Source organism: Apteryx rowi, unplaced genomic scaffold, assembly GCF_003343035.1.
Source record: "Apteryx rowi isolate R43461 unplaced genomic scaffold, aptRow1 scaffold_66, whole genome shotgun sequence".
In the NCBI taxonomy this organism is placed as follows: Eukaryota; Metazoa; Chordata; class Aves; order Apterygiformes; family Apterygidae; genus Apteryx; species Apteryx rowi.
In genome coordinates, this window is record NW_020450938.1 from 2,786,322 (window position 1) to 2,804,388 (window position 18,067).

Genomic DNA, 18,067 nt, shown 5'->3' on the forward strand with positions numbered 1-18,067 from the left:
GAGAGGTTGTGGAGTCTCCTTCTCTGGAGATATTCAAAACACGCCTGGATGCGATCCTGTGCAATGTGCTCTAGGTGACCCTGCTTGAGGAGGGGGGTGGACTAGATCATCTCCAGAGGTCCCTTCCAACCTCAGCAATTCTGTGATTCTGTGATCTGCATAACATACGTTATAAAAATGCTCAGAAAGTAATAAGAGGAAGCGAACCAGTTTGAGACATTTCCTAATTCAAGATTTAAGAATATTTGAGCAATATTTCTTTCTAGCAGATATTTAATGAGGCACACTACGGCTTTCTTTATATGAGAGCAAAGTGACCTTCAGTGAAGATTTTTTTTGGAGATGACTTCATAAAAAAAACGAATTAGGAAACTGTACATTTTAACTCCGCTAACATACCCCACTTTGAAAATAAGTTCAGAAAGACAGGGCTGAGATGCTTACCCACTTACTGTTCTCCTCAAAAGAAATGGAATGGAATTATTTACCCTCATATAATTCCACAACATAATCAAGTAGCATTTGTATAGGAGTCCTCTGAACAYGTAGCCAGCAAATGTTTGAAGGCTGAATCCAGGGTAGAGTTTATATTAGATTTTTCRCTAATGATGTGCACAAAAATGAAGAACAACTTAGAGCTGGGTGTATATAATTATCTAAAATTGCCTTTAATTTAACCTGACAAAGGCATTGCACCTTTCTCACCCCTTACATGTCAATTTTATCAAATCTACCTCCACTAGTAAGAGAAGCTCAACAACATGATGACCCTGCAGCCTGAATTAGGAGCACATTTACAACCAGCTAAATGCAAACTGAAGAAAATGTGGCAAAGCAGATTTGTGATTCACTTTCTTGTTCCAGTGAGCGTGTCCTGCCAGCCTGGGAATTTTTGAGAAGGGCATGGGAGGGCGATTGATTCCATTAATCAGTAAGCGTTTTTTTAAGAAATCGGCTTTATTTGTGAGCTGTGTTTAACGCAATATGCCATATACCCTGCTGTACAGCAAAAGAAGAGAAAATGTTTGTAAAATGAACTGAGAAAATTTATGTGTGTGTGTGTGTGTGTGTGTGTGTGTAATTTAGCGGTTGCTGTATTCCCTTCCTTAATCCTGCAGCAGTCAGCATCTATATGACACATGAATTCTGGGTGATAATGCAATAATTGGTTTGCAGCCAGTTTGAAAGGGAACAGTATGATGCGTTAGATCATTAACTAAAATTAATTACATCAGGAATTTCCCTGAAACCAACTTCTATTTTTGATGCTGTCAGCAGAGAGTGATGATTAGAGATGGGACACTTGGAACACTTTTCAGACTTTCTCGCAAAGTGCCGTACAGTGGTGGAGAATGGGCTATTACAAAAGTGCATTATTTTCCTAAAGATGGTGGATTGCAGTAGAAAGTAGTCTTACTGTTTTGTCTACCTTTGGCAATGGAGGTACCATGTTGGCTTCTTCTCCAGTGATCCTTTTGGGGGTGATTCTAGCACAATGTATAATGGTGACATGGTGAGTGGAGTTTCCATGCTGCCTGGATGGTTGTTTAGGAAGAAGGAATAAGGTGAGAAAGAAGAAGAGATTGTGTTTATGTAGTTGCAATTTAACACCACCATTTTAACCTTAAGATAAACTTTTATTTGAATCAAGTGGAATTAAACTTAGGAAACAAGAACCAGCTCTGAGGTACTAAGAAATGCATTTTAATAGATACTGCTTTTACCAAGAGTGCACAGGAGATCCCTTAACTCTTCTAACTCCTTTATTTCAGCCTTTTGGGATTTTTTGTTCCCAATAAAATATTTCAGGAAACTTGTAAATTTTGTCAGAGACCATGCCGTCCTTGCTGTCATGTAAAATGCATTAGTGCAAGCCCTGGAAGTACCCGCAGACTGATAAACGTGAAGTCAGAAGGCCTTGGTTTCATGCAGTGTGTACAACCTAGCTTTGCACAAAGATGAGAGCTTTTGAGTAGTGACCACAATGATGAAGGCTTTGCTGCTGCAGGCAAGAATTCCCATTCTTTACTCTAGTCATGTCACGTACCTCTAAGTGTATCATGTGCACTCTTGCTTTGATGCTGTTGCGTGGCTGGCTATGTACTAGCGTATTACATAGTTATAGTTGTATGTTGTGAGCTGCATGTGTAACATGCACAGATAACATTTTCTGGGATTTAATGCCTGTCTGGAAGCAGTTACTGCTTTTTGCCTCTACAGCACACTGTGAATCATAAGGAACGTGCAAATCGGGCACTATTGATGGTGTGCAAGGAAAATGGTTGGCTTAGGGTTAGGTTTTGCTACATGAGGACAATGAAAAAAGTGAACATGGGTTAATTTTTAAAGTGACTGGTTAAACTCCGTTTAATCTCTTGTGCAGATGTTCTTTTCAGAATTAAATAAACTTTAGTTTAATTACTAGAGTGAACTAAATTAAGCCAAATAAAAGGCCAGTCTAGTTAAAAAAGGATGTTTACTAGTGTCTTCATTTAACTTTAAGATCACTCAGTTCATTTTAAATTCAAGCATTTATTTAATTCAGATGATTTTTTTCTGAATGCCCCTGTGTAAACAGCTGCTTATAAAAAAAAGCATTGCTTTCATGCCTGCATTATTATAATCTCTTAATGCAGTTTCATACTCGTTTCGCTTCAGTTACACTCTTCATCTTACGATTTTAATATATTGCATTTTATTTACAGTGTTAAATATGACCTTTTGATTATCGCTCATGTGAAACTTATTATTGGAAACTGTCATTTTGCTTCATAAATAAATGAGCAAAATGCACAGGGTCATATATTCATTAGTTTTTCTGTAGCATTCTTAAAAAGAAAAACTTTCCTAGAAAATAGACTCATTGCAGCAAAATTTTACTGTGTTATTACTTAAGTCTTCTTTCTGCAAACAGATTCTTCAGCTTGTGGGTATGTTACTTTACAGAACTGGGATTTAAATAAGGGCCTGCTTCTGTTTTTTAGGGTTGTTGGCATCATCTTATTTTGGCTATATTACTGGAAGGATTTAGTCCATAACATCTGTATCTCATAGTTTAATGCTGATTTTTGTTACAAGGATAGGCAAACAGAAGAAAGCACACATGTACATACTACAATCATTTTCACTGAATTGCCCACCTTCTCAATTTAGAGAATAAAAATTATGCTGGGATTCAATTCTGCGTGTGTTCATGGATAACCATTTCTGATTTTAGCACTAACTTTGTAAATACTTCCCGAAATCTTCTTGTGTAAAAAGCATAACCGCTGTTAAATTTTTGTTTCTGTTGTCTATTAGGATGATGAAGTGGTTCTGCAGTGCACTGCAACTGTCCACAAGGAGCAACAGAAACTGTGTCTTGCTGCAGAAGGATTTGGCAACAGGCTTTGCTTTTTGGAATCCACATCAAATTCTAAGGTACAACTGACTGTTTTAAATATCATGAATGAAGTAAGGACACAGGTATAATATTGCCTGCTTTGATATAGTATACACAGATCTATCTAGGAGAATGGATAATTCAAATCTATCAAACATTTTATGAATATTTTACCCCCTTTTGAATTTTAATCCCTAATTTGTCATGGCCCTTTGGCTGGACTAGTGCTGTGCTTTCTGTTTTGGGCTATCCTTGAAGACTGACTAGTAGAAGCAGCCTGTCTGAAGAGCGTGCTTGTTTTTTTGGGTTGCCACAATCTAGTTGTGGTTGCAGGGCAATTTTTGTGTGCTGCAACACAAAGACACATTTGATTACACTGATTTTAAGACCATAGGAAAGAGATTATTCCACCTGTAATAATTGTTTATTCTGTGCTGTTTACTCTGACATGGTTATTACTTTAAATCCTTCTAATTTTCCATCATAGCAGAACGCTGGTGCAAGTATCAAGAAAATCTCATCTAATCGATTAATTTGCCTAATCTGCTAAAGGATGCTATGCAATAGATATATTGTCTTGAAAAAATAATTTTCTTTGCTATTTGGTGTAAAACATGGGGATATGTTTCACAGTCACATATGCTCCAATAAATGTTATTGAAGACAAAAATGAGCCTTCTGAGGGCAGAACTGGTTTTGTGACCAAAGCAGTGAGTGTACTTGGGCTTTTTGATTATTCAAAAGGAAAAATGTTTGTTGCTTAACATGCTTTATTTGAAGAAAAAATAAATATATAAATGTTTGGCGAGAGAATTAAATAAAGGCAAAGCATCTGGAAAGACATCTAGAAAGATTTAGTACCAAAATTATTCTGTTTTTTAGCTTGCCAAATTCCGTAACATGACTTTACTCTGCAATGTATCCGAGATAATTAATGCTTCATTTTCTGTGTCTCATCATTTTGAATGTATTATTCATCGCAATAAATTTTTCACTGGGATATTAATGATTCATTATAATAGCAGAGATCTTGATGAATTCATTTGTGCTGCTCCATTTTAARTGAATCTTTTTAACATCAAAAAGTGTGCCAGGATGGAACTAGTTGCAGTGCTAGTCACCTGTAAAGCCAGAAAAATCTATTTAATGAATTTATTATCACATAGTAAGTTTGGATGTCAAATCTACARTGTCACTCTCACTATATAAAACTCCTGAATGTTGTTGTCTTTAAGGAAGACAGTGTAAATTTCCAATCACTTTCCTATACGTCCTCACTGATGCTGCCTTTCTGGGTGCTTGGTGAAGCAATATTTATTCTGCCAGTTCTGCATGAGCTTGGAGAAGAAAAGCAAACAAAAGAACAACATGTGGCTCCTCCTAGTTTTAATTTTTAAGAGTTGACAGTTCCTAGGATAAGCTCATTTGAAGTCATTTGGAGGGTTAAATACTGAGGGAGCCAGAAAATTACAAAATCCTTAAAGCAAAGTTGACTGTAAATAAGAGTACGGGCATACCTTGTTTTATTGCGCTTCGCAGATATTGCGATTTTTACAAATTGAAGGTTTGTGGCAACCCTGCGTCAAACAAGTCTATCGGCACCATTTTTCCAACAGCATGTGCTCACTTCATGTCACATTTTGGTAATTCTCGCAATATTTCAAACTTTTTCATCATTATTATTATATCTGTTATGGTGATCTGTAATCAGTGATCTTTGTTAATATTGTAATTGTTTTGGGGCGCCACGAATCGTGCCCATATAAGACGGCAAACTTAATGGATAAATGTTGTGTGTGTTCAGACTGCTCCACTGACCGGCCATTCCACCCTCTCTCTCCCTCTCCTCGGGCCTCCCTATTCCCTGAGACACAACAATATTGAAATTAGGCCAATTAATAACCCTACAATGGCCTCTAAGTGTTCAAGTGAAAGGAAGAGTTGCGTGTCTCTCACTTTAAATCAGAAGCTAGAAATGATGAAGCTTAGTGAGGAAGGCATGTCGAAAGCCAAGATGGGCCGAAAGCGAGGCCTCCTGCGCCAAACAGTGAGCCACGTTGTGAATGCAAAGGAAAAGGTCTTGAAGGAAATTCAAAGTGCTACTCCAGTGAACACACAAATGATAAGAAAGCGAAACAGCCTTCTTGCTGATAGGGAGAAAGTTTGAGTGGTCTGGATAGAAGATCAAACCAGCCACAACATTCCCTTAAGCCAAAGTCTAATCCAGAGCAAGGCCCTAACTCTCTTCAGTTCTGTGAAGACTGAGAGAGGTGAGGAAGCTGCAGAAGAAAAGTTTGAAGCTATCAGAGGTTGGTTCATGAGGTTTAAGGAAAGAAGCCATCTCCATAACATAAAAGTGCAAGGTGAAGCAGCAAGTGCTGATGTAGAAGCTGCAGCAAGTTATCCAGATCTAGCTTAGATAATTGAGGAAGGTGGCTACACTAAACAACAGATTTTCAACGTAGACGAAACAGCCTTATCTTGGAAGAAGATGCCATCTAGGACTTTCATAGCTAGAGAGGAGAAGTCAATGCCTGGCTTCAAAGCTTCAAAGGACAGGCTGACAGCAAGAGAACTAGAATTAGAAATGGAGCCTGAAGACGTGACTGAATTGCTGCAATCTCATGATAAAACTTTAACAGATGAGGAGTTGCTTCTTAAGGATGAGCAAAGGAAGTGGTTTCTTGAGATGGAATCTACTCCTGGTGAAGATGCTGTGAACATTGTTGAAATGACAACAAAGGATTTAGAATATTACAACAACTTAGTTGATAAAGCAGCAGCAGGGTTTGAGAGGACTGACTCCAATTTTGCCAGAAGTTCTATTGTGCATAAAATGCTATCAAACAGCATTGCATGCTACAGAGAAATCCTTCATGAAAGGAAGAGTCAATCAATGCCGCAAACTTCATTGCTGTCTTATTTTAAGAAATTGCCACAGCCACCCCAACCTTCAGCAACCACCACCCCGATCAGTCAGCAGCCATCAACATTGAGGCAAGACCCTCCATCAGCAAAAATATTATGACTCGCTGAAGACTCAGATGATGGTTAGCAATTTTTAGCAATAAAGTATTTTTTAATTAAGGTAGGTACATTGKTTTTTTATACATAATGCTATTGCACACTTAACGGACTACAGTATGGTGTAAACAGAATTTTTATATGCACCGGGAAACCAAAAAATTTTGTGTGACTCACTTTATTGCGATATTCACTTTATTGCGGTGGTCTGCAACCAAGCCCGCAATATCTCTGAGATATGCTTGTAAGTAAAAATGGGTTTCTCCCTAATGTCTGTGTCCGTACAACATTTTGTATTATTTAAGAAAGATCATAGAAAAGATCAAAAAAAAGGGGCATATGATATTTTGAAGAAGGTTCCAGCAGAGTTCTTGAACTGGTTGAAAATATTTCCCTGAATGTCCATAAGAATATTTTCCAGTTGTCATGGTGCCATGATGCACTTCAATGAAAGCATCAGTGGCCAAGGAAAAACAAGTTTTGCATCTGWGTTACAGTCAGGTCTCAAGGACAAGGTACCAAACCAAGCACTGGTTACAGATGGTAATAATTGGCAATAGGCCAAACACACATAATAGTTATATRTCCCTTTAATTATAATAAAGTAATACTTATGTAGCAATACAGTGTACCAAAGTGATCAATTCTGTATACCGGAACCTGAAACAAAGATTCCTGCCTAACTAGTCAGTTTTGTTGCAGTCATGTAAAAGTAGCCTTGTTCAGTCATGGACAGACTTAGAAAAATAGCGCCATGATTTTTGTTCCCTTTGAGCTCTCAGCATTTTGGACTTGAGAGGGAATGATAACATAATCAGGGTTTTTGAAGATTTAAAAACGTCCTGAACATTTAAGACTTCCATTTTTGTAGGAGGGATGTGCAATGTGTGAACCTGTGGCTTGAACTTTCTTCTGAGATGTGAATTACTTTTGAAGTAATGCATTAAAATGCTTTGGGAAGAGTCCAAGAGCTTATTATACCCTTAATGATTCTATACATATAGTGAGCTAAGGGTTGACATGAGTGCAGGGTTTTGATTCTTTTTTTTTCTTTCGAAGAGTTAATTTTGTGCTGTGGCAGGACCCAGTCACCGCACCAGGAAAGGCGCTGGGTGCAGGGCTGTGGAAGGTTGTGGACCAGTTGGCAGGGGCCACCTGCACTGTGGCTGGGAGCTGYGTGCCTCAGTGGTGCGCTGGCTGCTCCCATCCTGCCCTTGCATGAAGGGGTGGAAGATGAAACCTGACAGTAACATTGTCACGCTGTTTCTTGGACTGCCAAGGTATCTAGTCTGAGGATTTTTGTTGCCCCTGAATAGATGGCTGGGCTGGAAAGGAAGAGAGTGGGGGGAAGAGAAGCAAGGCAACAGACAAGTATGACTGTCAAATGTGACAGGAAATGTCCATGTCAGCAGTCAAATTCCATATAGAGGCCTCTAGATAAGAGCGTCATCATGAAGTGTGGGCAAAGGCATGGCCATAACTCCTGTACCCCGATTCCTCCTGGAAGCTAGAGCTGTCCAGTTCAGCCTCCTGGTTGTGTGGCTGGAAGATGGTTCCTTCTAACAGGGTTATCAAAGAAGGCAGTTCAGTTGGTAAAGCAAATATATTGATCTTGATTGTTATATCAAGAGCAAATGCAATGATCTATTCCCTATAGAAAGTCAATAAAAGGGCCTGGAGAAAGACAGCAGAATGTGTTTTGTCTTCAGATGAAAGTCAGAAGTTGGGGGCATCTGGAAATTTTCCATGTCCCAGAAAGTTCACAAGCGCTGGCCAGTGTTAAACATGGTCACACATAACACCATAAAAATGAGCGGCAGATGTAAATAGCTTTGAATATTTTCTTCTAAGAAAAACTATTTATCTTCGTTTGTCTTCCAGAGTAACGAATAAGATGTGAAGGCAGGGATTGCTTTGTTTTTCTGTCTTGTGCAGCAAGCGCTAAAGCCTGTTCTCAGTGGCCAAGATAATTAATCTCTCTGACTCCTGCTGAGAAACAGTACCTGTGCTTTGTAATTTTTGATTGCATAAATCCAAATGTATAAATAAGCCCACAGTGTCCGCTAGTGTGTGAATGTAAGTAGATGCTTTTCCAGCAGTTAGTGACATAATGAAATACTAAGTATTTTTAAATGTGATTCACACTGATGAGTGGAATCTAGATTGCCTGCCTGTGTTTGCAGCAGATCATTCTGGGAATTTGACATACGGTATTTTTTTTTCTTTTTCATGATTAATGCTTACATTGCTTCCTTCTAAAAAAAGTCAGAAAAAACCTGTCGAGACTTTGGCAGGGCTTTGTACCTGCACCTCAAAGGCAGTTTTAGTTGTCTTATGTCATGTTGCCAAAATAAATGTTCATATTTAATGGCTAAGATGGCACTTAATCTTATGTAAATGTTCAGAGGACTCCATTAGCAGACTTTCACTGAGATAATTGATTTTAATAATTTAAATGAGTTGTTAATAAATTTATTCATACTTACACATCAGTTGTCCTACTTTACATATATAATTTAGACATAGGTAGAGAAAATCTTTATAGGCATAGATTTGACAAGATTGGGTTCTTTGAATCATTCTTTCCCACTAAAATGGATACGTATAGAAGCATTGTAAATAAAAATGTAATGTGTTTTCCTGGAAGAAACACTGAGTTTTATATTCATTATATATATATATATATTTATTTATTTATTTACATATTTGGGATTCCATTTTTACTCCTTTTAAGGCTTGTACAAATCCTGAGCCTAAATGCAGCTGTGTAGCCATATCCAGCGGACTTGATTGTGATTCTTGGACGTAAACTCCCAAACCAAAAGAATTATTTCTTGAGATAAAATGAACATGAAGTATATTTAGATTTTTTTCTGAAGAGCTCCTTTGCTCAACAGCAGACACAAGAGTGTGATCTAGCATGAGCATTCCTTTTTGAACGCTGTCTTGCTCAGTGTTGACCATCTTCCACTCTTACTGTTTCTTGGGATAATAGGAATTCCTCATGTTAGTAGAATGGACTTTGTGTGTGCAATCATTTGCATCTATTTGTGTAAAAATGTAATTGGCTAAAAACTGTGTACAGCAAGGTTTCTGGACCAATAAAAAAATTTATTTGGTTATCATGTTCTAAATGCAAACATGCTCACTGCTGAATTTATTACCTGTGGAGCTGATGCAACTTTAGTAAAGAAAGAAGGAAGCCAAAATAGCAGGTTGTGTTAAACTCTCCCGGTTTCTGCCTGCTTCCCTGTGCGCTCCCGGCCCTGCTCTGCAGGCTCCCTGGGTTAAGCCTTCCTGCTAGTTACTGATGTTAATTCTACCTAATATCCAGGGGTGGCACTGTAAAGACTTGCAGCTGGTTAAATTGTATTCCTGAAGTTTTGTCTTTCCTGTGATATTCTGGACAGTTTTGATGATTTTAATGGGAAGCACAGCTAGAGAGTATAAATGGAAAGAGCAAACTTCAGATGAAACTTTCTGTAAAGCAAATCTGGTTAAAGATCTCATGTGCAAAGAGCATAATTTTATCTCGTGTTTTTGAGTCAGGCTGTTTTAGATGCATTTAGTTAATATTATTGCAATCACAGTGTAACATTAAGGGGACTGGAGTGCTAAACTGATTAAGTTCTGCTTCTGGCATTCCTAAAGTTTAAAATACACAGTGGTTCCACAGGCGGTGGGAGACGACAGGTCAGATGGATGTAGGACAGCAAAAGAGCTATGGCTTTAAATTGGCTGAAAATTTTGCCCACTATTAATAGAGAGAATGCAACTTAGCATGTTTGTATTGCCAATCGTAACAGAATGTCAACTAATAAAAAAGCAAACAAACAAAACCCAAAAATGTGTGGTATCTTGCAAGGTGTTGCAGGCAATAAGTAGTAATCATAATATACCCAATTTGGGAAATTTTATTATTCTTATTGTTCAGATTGTAACTCCTTTTGCAGCAGATGTTTGGAATTTGAAATAAAGTCAAGAATGCGTTATTCTAATCTTACAGAAATGTTCATCATCATATCTAGGTTTGTCCAAGATAAACATTGGATTTTAAACATTGAGGCACTATTTGCTGCTATTTTAAACATTGAGGCACTATATGCTACCAAAAAGAAATAAAAGCTCTTTCTGTCTACAAAATATACCTTCACTAATGAAAGAGAGTTCGCTTTTCCAATCACACACATTTATTTAATATTTAAAAGTATGATATCAGGATAGGTCAGTTCTCTGGGTAGTTTTGAATACCTCTTAAAACAATTCTTTTTTTCTTGGGGATGCATTTGCTTACCTAATATTAGCGATTTAGAATCCACAGGCTTTTATTACATGTTTTAAAATTTTGAATATTTGTTTATTGGGTTTTGTTTGTTGTTGTTAAAAATATATTTGAGGGACACTCAAAAGACAGCTGTTATTGATTTGGATTCCCATTTCCCTGGATAATTGCCTTATTTACCACGTGTGGCAAATATTGTACTGTGCAGCTAGAACTGGTCAATAATCAGAGAAACACCAAGAAAAACCGAAGGTCTTAACTCTCTAGTATCATTAAAAGACATTCAGATGCAGGATAGAGGTGGCTTTAGATAATTAAGGATAAATTAGTTTAAGTAGTTTAGGATGATTTAAATGGCTAAAGTGTGTATTGATCATTAGAAGACACAACAGGGACAAGATATTTCAATATGAAGGAAAATGCCAAGGCTCTGTTAAATTTTGATTACTGTGGGAGAATTAGTTAAAAACTGCAAAAGAGAAAGGCAGGTGCAGGACTTGCATGACACGAACAGTCAGAGGTCTTAGAAAGCAAACAAATATTTCACTCAGTACAATGTAAAATATGAAGGGTTTGCCACGAAATAATTTGAGTTCCCGTTACTCAGTAAATTGTAAATTCCAGTAATACAGCATTTCTTTCTGCAATGTGTTTAAAGGAAGCTCAGTTGTAGCTGAGTTCCAAACCGTGACTTTGCCATGTAGTTGAATATGAAGCAAATTTGCTTCTGTTTTAGCATGCCAGGGACCATATCATCAAAAGCAATCTTATCAAAGGCACGAAAGAGAAAGCCAAATGCTGTTAGGCTTGCAAGGAGAGCGTTCATAGTCCAGTCCTAGTAATATTAATTTTAATGTGTGCACTGGGACAGGATTTACTATTTGAAAATTCTTCACAAGAACTCACACAAATCTGTATTTCTGCAATATGTTCTTCTAGTATAACAAATAGTGCCTAATAAAAATATAAGAGGAAATGACCCTTGTATTTGGAGTATTATTCACATCACACAACAATAAATCATCAAAATATTTTGAAAAAATTCATTTAAGTCAGAAACAGCTCAAAGGCCAGAAAGAAACACCAGAAAGAATTGCATATGGTATGGGACTTTTTCATTGTGAACAAAGAAAAATAGAAATATATAGATGTAAAAGAATAAGCTACAACCATTTTATTTTATTCTTTAAATATGTATTTACAGTCTTAGCGTGAACTGAATTGCCCTTAGTGGTTTCTTTCGATCATAGTTTGCCTTTTGAGAATTGTTCTGTATGGAACAAAAATTGAGACAATTCCAGTTATCTTTATATTGCAAAACTGCTCCCAATTAGATTAATTCTAATTTGTTTAAGGCAACAAAATAGTTAATTTTCTTATATTGTTGTTAGAGTCCTTTTTTTTTTTTCCATTAAACATTCCCCTCTCGCCCTTCTAATTTTAGGCTTTCACTTTGTGCATAGAACAATACATGCTAAAACCTAATTCAGCATGTTCTGTTACAGTCATTTCTTTTAAACTGCTCTTATTTTAAGCTGTCATTTTTAACATCCCAATATTCCAGTTGCTATTTATTTGACATCCGTGATTATTTTGTAAAATGCTTAAGTATCACAGGACAAAATAATAGTCAGATTGGAACAACATATTTTGATAGTCTGATCAAGAAAAAGTTGAAATGTGAAATTTTCCTGATGAAATGAAATTCCCTCCTTGGAACGATCTAGTTGTTGTAGGTGCAAAGGAGGATAGTTCTGTGGGATCTTCTTAGGGCAGCCAGGGCTGTGGCTGCAGGCTTAGGTTTTCTGGAGACTCTGTAATGACGCAGTTAAATAATTTCTGTGATAAAGTCACTTGCTTCCTCCCCCCCTCCCCCCTTTCATTCCCATTTTATAAAAAATAGCTTTATTGTTGCAGAAATCAGTTGCTTAAATGTTCTGAATGCCTACCTCAGCAAAACTGCCAATTCTCAAATTGAATGCAACAATAAGAAGGCACTGGCATCTTTTCCCTACATCTCTCATCTTCCTCCTTAACCCCCCCCTCCAAGTTACTGTTTCATGCTTGATATTTGTACATTAAAATATTGCATGGAAATTCTTTTTATACATTGGAAAACTGTGAGTTGTTGATAGTGAATGTGAGAAACAGTCAGTTGCCAGAAAACAGCTTAGTGATTTGACATGAACTGACTTTGCTACTTGCCTTTTTTTCTTATACATTAACTTCCCTAAAATGAATTAAGTGTGCTAGCTTGAGATGAAAAAATGTATAAAAGATGGTCAAAAAAAAAGAAACTTATTCATAAATGTAGTGACCTATATGTGGTGTCATTAAACTAAATTTATTCCATTTGGCCTCAATATGTACTACCTCATTGTAAAATGATGTGCTGCTTACTGTTCTGGAAATGCACCGCATGAAATATTCATGTTTCTATTGGAGGATGATGCCTGATAAATTTTGGTAAGAGTTCAGAAAGCAGGCTGGTCAAAGTCTTTACTAACTGTCTGTATAACGTAATGGACAAGACTTTTATTTATACTTTAGCTACTCCATTTGGTTTAGGCAGTACAGAAAGTCCATAGAAATGGAGCACAATTGCAAGGAGATCTTATTTTAAATGAGAAGCATGCTTAGTGTGTTTAGCTGTTGTTGTAAGAATAAAGTTTAACACATCCTGAGTGCTAAATATGAATTAGAATTGCACCATAAATATGGTTGGAATTACACTAAGAATTAAATTTGGCTGATACCTTTTCAAGTATGTGTACAGATTAATAGCTATAAATGTCTCCCTTTATGAACTCAAAATGGCAAGAGAGTTCTTTCTTTCCTATTGTGTGTGTTTCCAGCTTATGTATCATTGAGGTTAGCTGATTTCCATTTCTCTATAATGCATCTGTAGTTTCCATTAAAGCTCTTATTTTCACATACATGGAACTTTTGACACAATTTTTATTAGAATTGTGCTTTGTTTCTATTAAAGGTGGATTTTTTTTAGGAGAATTACTTAAAAAGTTCTGTGGTTATTTAGGAAAATTTGCAAGAATTGGAGAAAAATATTTTCCTTAAAAAAAAAAAGAAAAAGAAAAAAGAAATAGAGCAATACCAAACAGAGGCATTTGAAATGCTAAGTTAACCTGCCAGTGTAGACATGCACTTTAGTAGAGGCTTAGTATGTCCTTGCTTGCTAAGGTGAAAGTTGAAAAACTGGTAGAATAAAGTTGAAAGCATCTAGAAGATAATATGTGATTGTGCATAATATTTATCCGGTAGGGTCTTAATACTGTAGTTAACATGTTTTGTGGTGTTCAAACGTGAAATTTTGAAAAGGAATAGTTTGAATAAGGTTAAGGGTGATGCTCCAGGCCAAGGAATGACCTGAATGAACAGGAGTCACACGTGGGGTGGCACCTGTAAGCACCTTGTAACCCCCTGCCTTGCATGTGTGTTCAAGGGTAGCAGCAAAAGAGTAACAGCCTGGGCGATCGGCCGGCTTCTTGAGACCCTCTTTCACCATCTCGTAGTCTTTAAGCCTCGTGCTTGGTTACCTTTTGCATAAATCGCTTCTGGGGCTTGTGGGTAGCTTGCTGGGAAATGCACGTGGGTATTTCTATCTGGACGGTGCTCTGTGGCAGCCTCCACGCTGGCAAGCTGCTGGGGGCTGAGCCGTGCCCTTCCTCTACAGCAGCGCGCTGTTTAGCAAATGCACTTGTTTGCCCAGTACCTTGGTACAATGTTTGGGCATCTCAAAACAAAAAAGGACAAAATCTGCATCTTTAGGGAGCTGAACAATTAATCGCTAATTAATCTTCCAAGCTTTTTTCATTTTGTAGCTAATAAAGGCACATTTTAAAACTATTGCTTGCTTTTACCCCCTGCATTGTATGCTCAAATGCAGGGCCATACACGTTAATGGAGGGGCTTTATACATGCCTAAATATATATGCATATATATTTAGAAGTTTATAGATAAACCCTGAATTTGTGAGTATATACATGGTGAGATTTAACTAGACATGCATGTTTGAAAGTAATTTTGTCTTTTTTCATATGAGCAGTGAAAATCTGGACAGTATGCATCCCTAAATCCATGAGGAATTTCCTAGCAGACAGTCCTGTAGTATCAGTTCTACTCTTACAGCTCCTAAAGTCTTTCCATGACCCAAATATTTGCTGAAGTTTCTGTAAGACTATAAGAATTTCACAATTAAATATGTATGTTTCATCAGTGAATAACTTTCACTATACCATTCGAAGTAATGTGCATTCCTTTTAAGAGAAAAGTGAAATTTTTGACAGAGGTATTATTTTTAATCAAGTAAGTCAGATCAAAAGAATCTGGGGTGCCTTATGAACATTACACCCACCCTGAATCAGAATGGACATATTGCCATTACAAGAAACATAACCACAAGAATGACAAACACAGAACTGAGATATGAAGTGCTTTTCATCTTGCTAAACTGGCTTTATATATATATTATATATATATATATATATATATTTACATTGGGGCTGACACACCTAAATTTGAATGAAGCACACCTAGCTTCTCTAATGCTGTGGCTGATGGGACAGACTGTAATTTCTGTGGGCAGTTGCATTTAATTTATTTTAAATAGATTTTTTTACTTGAATTAAGCTTGTGAATGAGTAATTGACTGAATACAGAATTTATGCAATATTTATTCCGGTTATAAAAACTGATTTATTTTTCATTCTGTAAAAATTTTACTGTTAAAACAGAATTTTGCACTGCAAGTGCCTTAACACATTATAGGAGCTCTCAAGCAAAACAGAGGATTTTGATACGAGTGCCTGCAAGCGTCTCTGTGCTTTGAGTGTGTTGTCCAGGAGAAGGCTGATACTTTCAGAAGTGCGCAAATGATGCATCTCTTTTCCTCCCTTTAAGGACAAGACGGAGATGGCTCAGAGTATAAACTCCCAGTCCCCTGTCCCAGCGATAGTTGATAGAAACCAATTTTCCTCGTTGTACAAATCCACTATTGATTTCAGAAACATAAAGGAGTAAGCTCAGTATTTGAAAATTTATGATAAAATCCTCAGCAGTTAAAATTAGGTGTCCACTATTCTGTTTCACAGTTAATAGCTTATGAGATAAATAAGCAGCTTTAGTTTCTTTTAGACATACTGTTTCATGTTCCTTGCAAAGTGAACAAATTGCTTGTTAGATTTGATGTAGGGTATTCTGGAAGTTTTTTTTATTATTATTTCTAATTCATTTCTAAGTGTTATGACTGTGCATATTTCAGCTACAGGACAGATTTAATAGTAATAGAATCTCTGCAAATAATATCCTGTTGGTTAATATGTGAAGGTAAGATTTGTGCTGAGACAGGTTACTACAGCCACAAAAGACCTGCACATTTGCTGCTCTTGTTAGATCCTGAAAGACTGCAAGATTCCTCCTTTGAAATTTGGTTGTTGCAAAGTGCATGGCCCATAATAAATCTTGTCAGAAACTGGGAAGGTTTTACTGATGAATGTTTGCTGTGCTTTCCAGAAGGGGCAAAAGAGTCTTTTATAAAGATCATATTTTCTGATGCTGCAAGAATCACAGTTTGGCTACTGCTTTCCAGTTTCTGAAGGAATAGTATACTCCCAAATGATAATATTCCAAATTTTCCTATTACTCATTGCAGTAGCTACAAATGCAACATAATCTCTAAAAATAAAAGGGAGCTGTAAAGTTTTGAACAATACACATAATATTAGCATGATAAAGTAGAATTTGTAGGATCAGCATGAAGTTGAACAAAAATGTTTGGTTAATTTGGATGTGTGCCTGGAACCCGTGTAGCACTGTTGATCCTATGAGATTTTTTTTGATTAATTAGCATGGAATTTTCCTAATTACCTTTAAAATTAACACATTTACACTACATTATGGTGATATACTATTAGCTAATGTTCATCTAAGCTTCTGGCTACAGCTCTGTGTATTGTAAATGGCTGTCAAGTTGATTGACCTGGTTTATCCAAAGAGGCTGAAGTGTGGGAGGTGAATGTCTCCTTACCCCACATTGCTTTTTTCTGTTGCTAAGAGTTTTAATTTTCAGAGAACAAATAAAAAAAGAGAAGTAACTCTCATTTAATGTAGGTGTGTTGAACTTGTGCAGGGTTAAAAAAGAGACCAGAGAGAGAGAGGTAGAGGGTTGGAGAAAAATATTCTTTATTTACCTTTTTAGAGAAGGATGGTATGAGGCCCTAAATCCCCCCAAAAGTAAATATCATACCAGGGATTAGAACTCAGGATTGCAGAGCAGGTAGCCTATGTCATTACTAGCCTGGTGAGCCTTGGGACCGTCCAGGAATGAAGTTTTTCCAAACGGCAAAAACTGAAAAATTAATGTAAAACTTTGATACTGTTTACAAACATGTAAGAAAAGAATGTAATTGTACTTATTACAAAACCTTTGTGGAGGTAGATTTCATATGAATTTTTAAAAGTGTGAGAAGGAAAGGAAAAAGCCCAAGAAGCAGTTTCCCTCTGCATGTTCTTATATTTTCAGTTTGCGCAGATGAAGTTGCAGGTAACATTTTTCTTTGCTAACGAACTGTTCCAGTGCGACCCTGCTGACTGTATCCTTGTTGTTTGGAAGCAGATGACAATTGCTCTCTGGAAGGAAGAGTAGGAAAGGATTTCAGTCTTTACTGCTGTGCTAACTCATCTGTCAATGAAAACTAGTTAACTCCTCATGATAATCCTAAGTGTATCAAGACTTTTTCACTGCTGTGTATGTCAAACCTACCCTTCTTTGTGAGAGAATCTGCACTCAGAAATGTGGCTGAAGTAGGGGAACTTGGTAAATGTGACCCTGAGAAGAGAATCTTTCAAAAAATCTAGAGCAATTAATTGGTTAGGCCAGATTAACGGGATAGGTTAAAATGCAGGTGATGAGCATGTAGTGGAATAGTGGATGGTGATGACTATTCCATGATCTGAAGGAACCGCCAAGGACTTAGAGCTGGCTTCTCCTCTGGGTTTTGAGAATGGAGTGATTGCAGTGATTTGGACCTGGCCTCAGTCCCACCGGTAGCTGTCTGTCCTCGTCCTGGTCTCCTCTCCACTGCATGGTCTGCTGCTGATAAACCTACAGGAGCTTGACACTGTCATTGAAATATCTTCTCTTGTAGCACTGAAACCCTAAGACCTGCAATTTGTTATCTGTCTTTTCTGTTTTGGGATTTGGTGAATCTGATTCATCTTATTTGGCTGACAGGACTAGTCACCAGAGCCATGTACTTCTGCTCTGGGTCCATCTTTTTGATAGCAAGCCTGAAAACATGGAAAGCTGCTGTAGAGGGTCCTAGAAATGATGGATGCTTTTACTTGGCAGTAGTGGGTGTGT

The 18,067-nt window shown here is 37.1% G+C and overlaps 1 protein-coding gene across 1 annotated transcript in view; it reads left to right on the top strand.

Moving 5' to 3' along the window:
* The window catches only part of RYR2 (ryanodine receptor 2), a 479,557-nt gene that overhangs the window by 124,654 nt on the left and 336,836 nt on the right, over positions 1–18,067 (top strand). Inside the window, exon 4 of the mRNA XM_026085098.1 lies at positions 3,301–3,420. Within this exon, the coding sequence (XP_025940883.1) occupies positions 3,301–3,420 (120 nt within the window). The remainder of the gene's footprint in view (positions 1–3,300; positions 3,421–18,067) is intronic.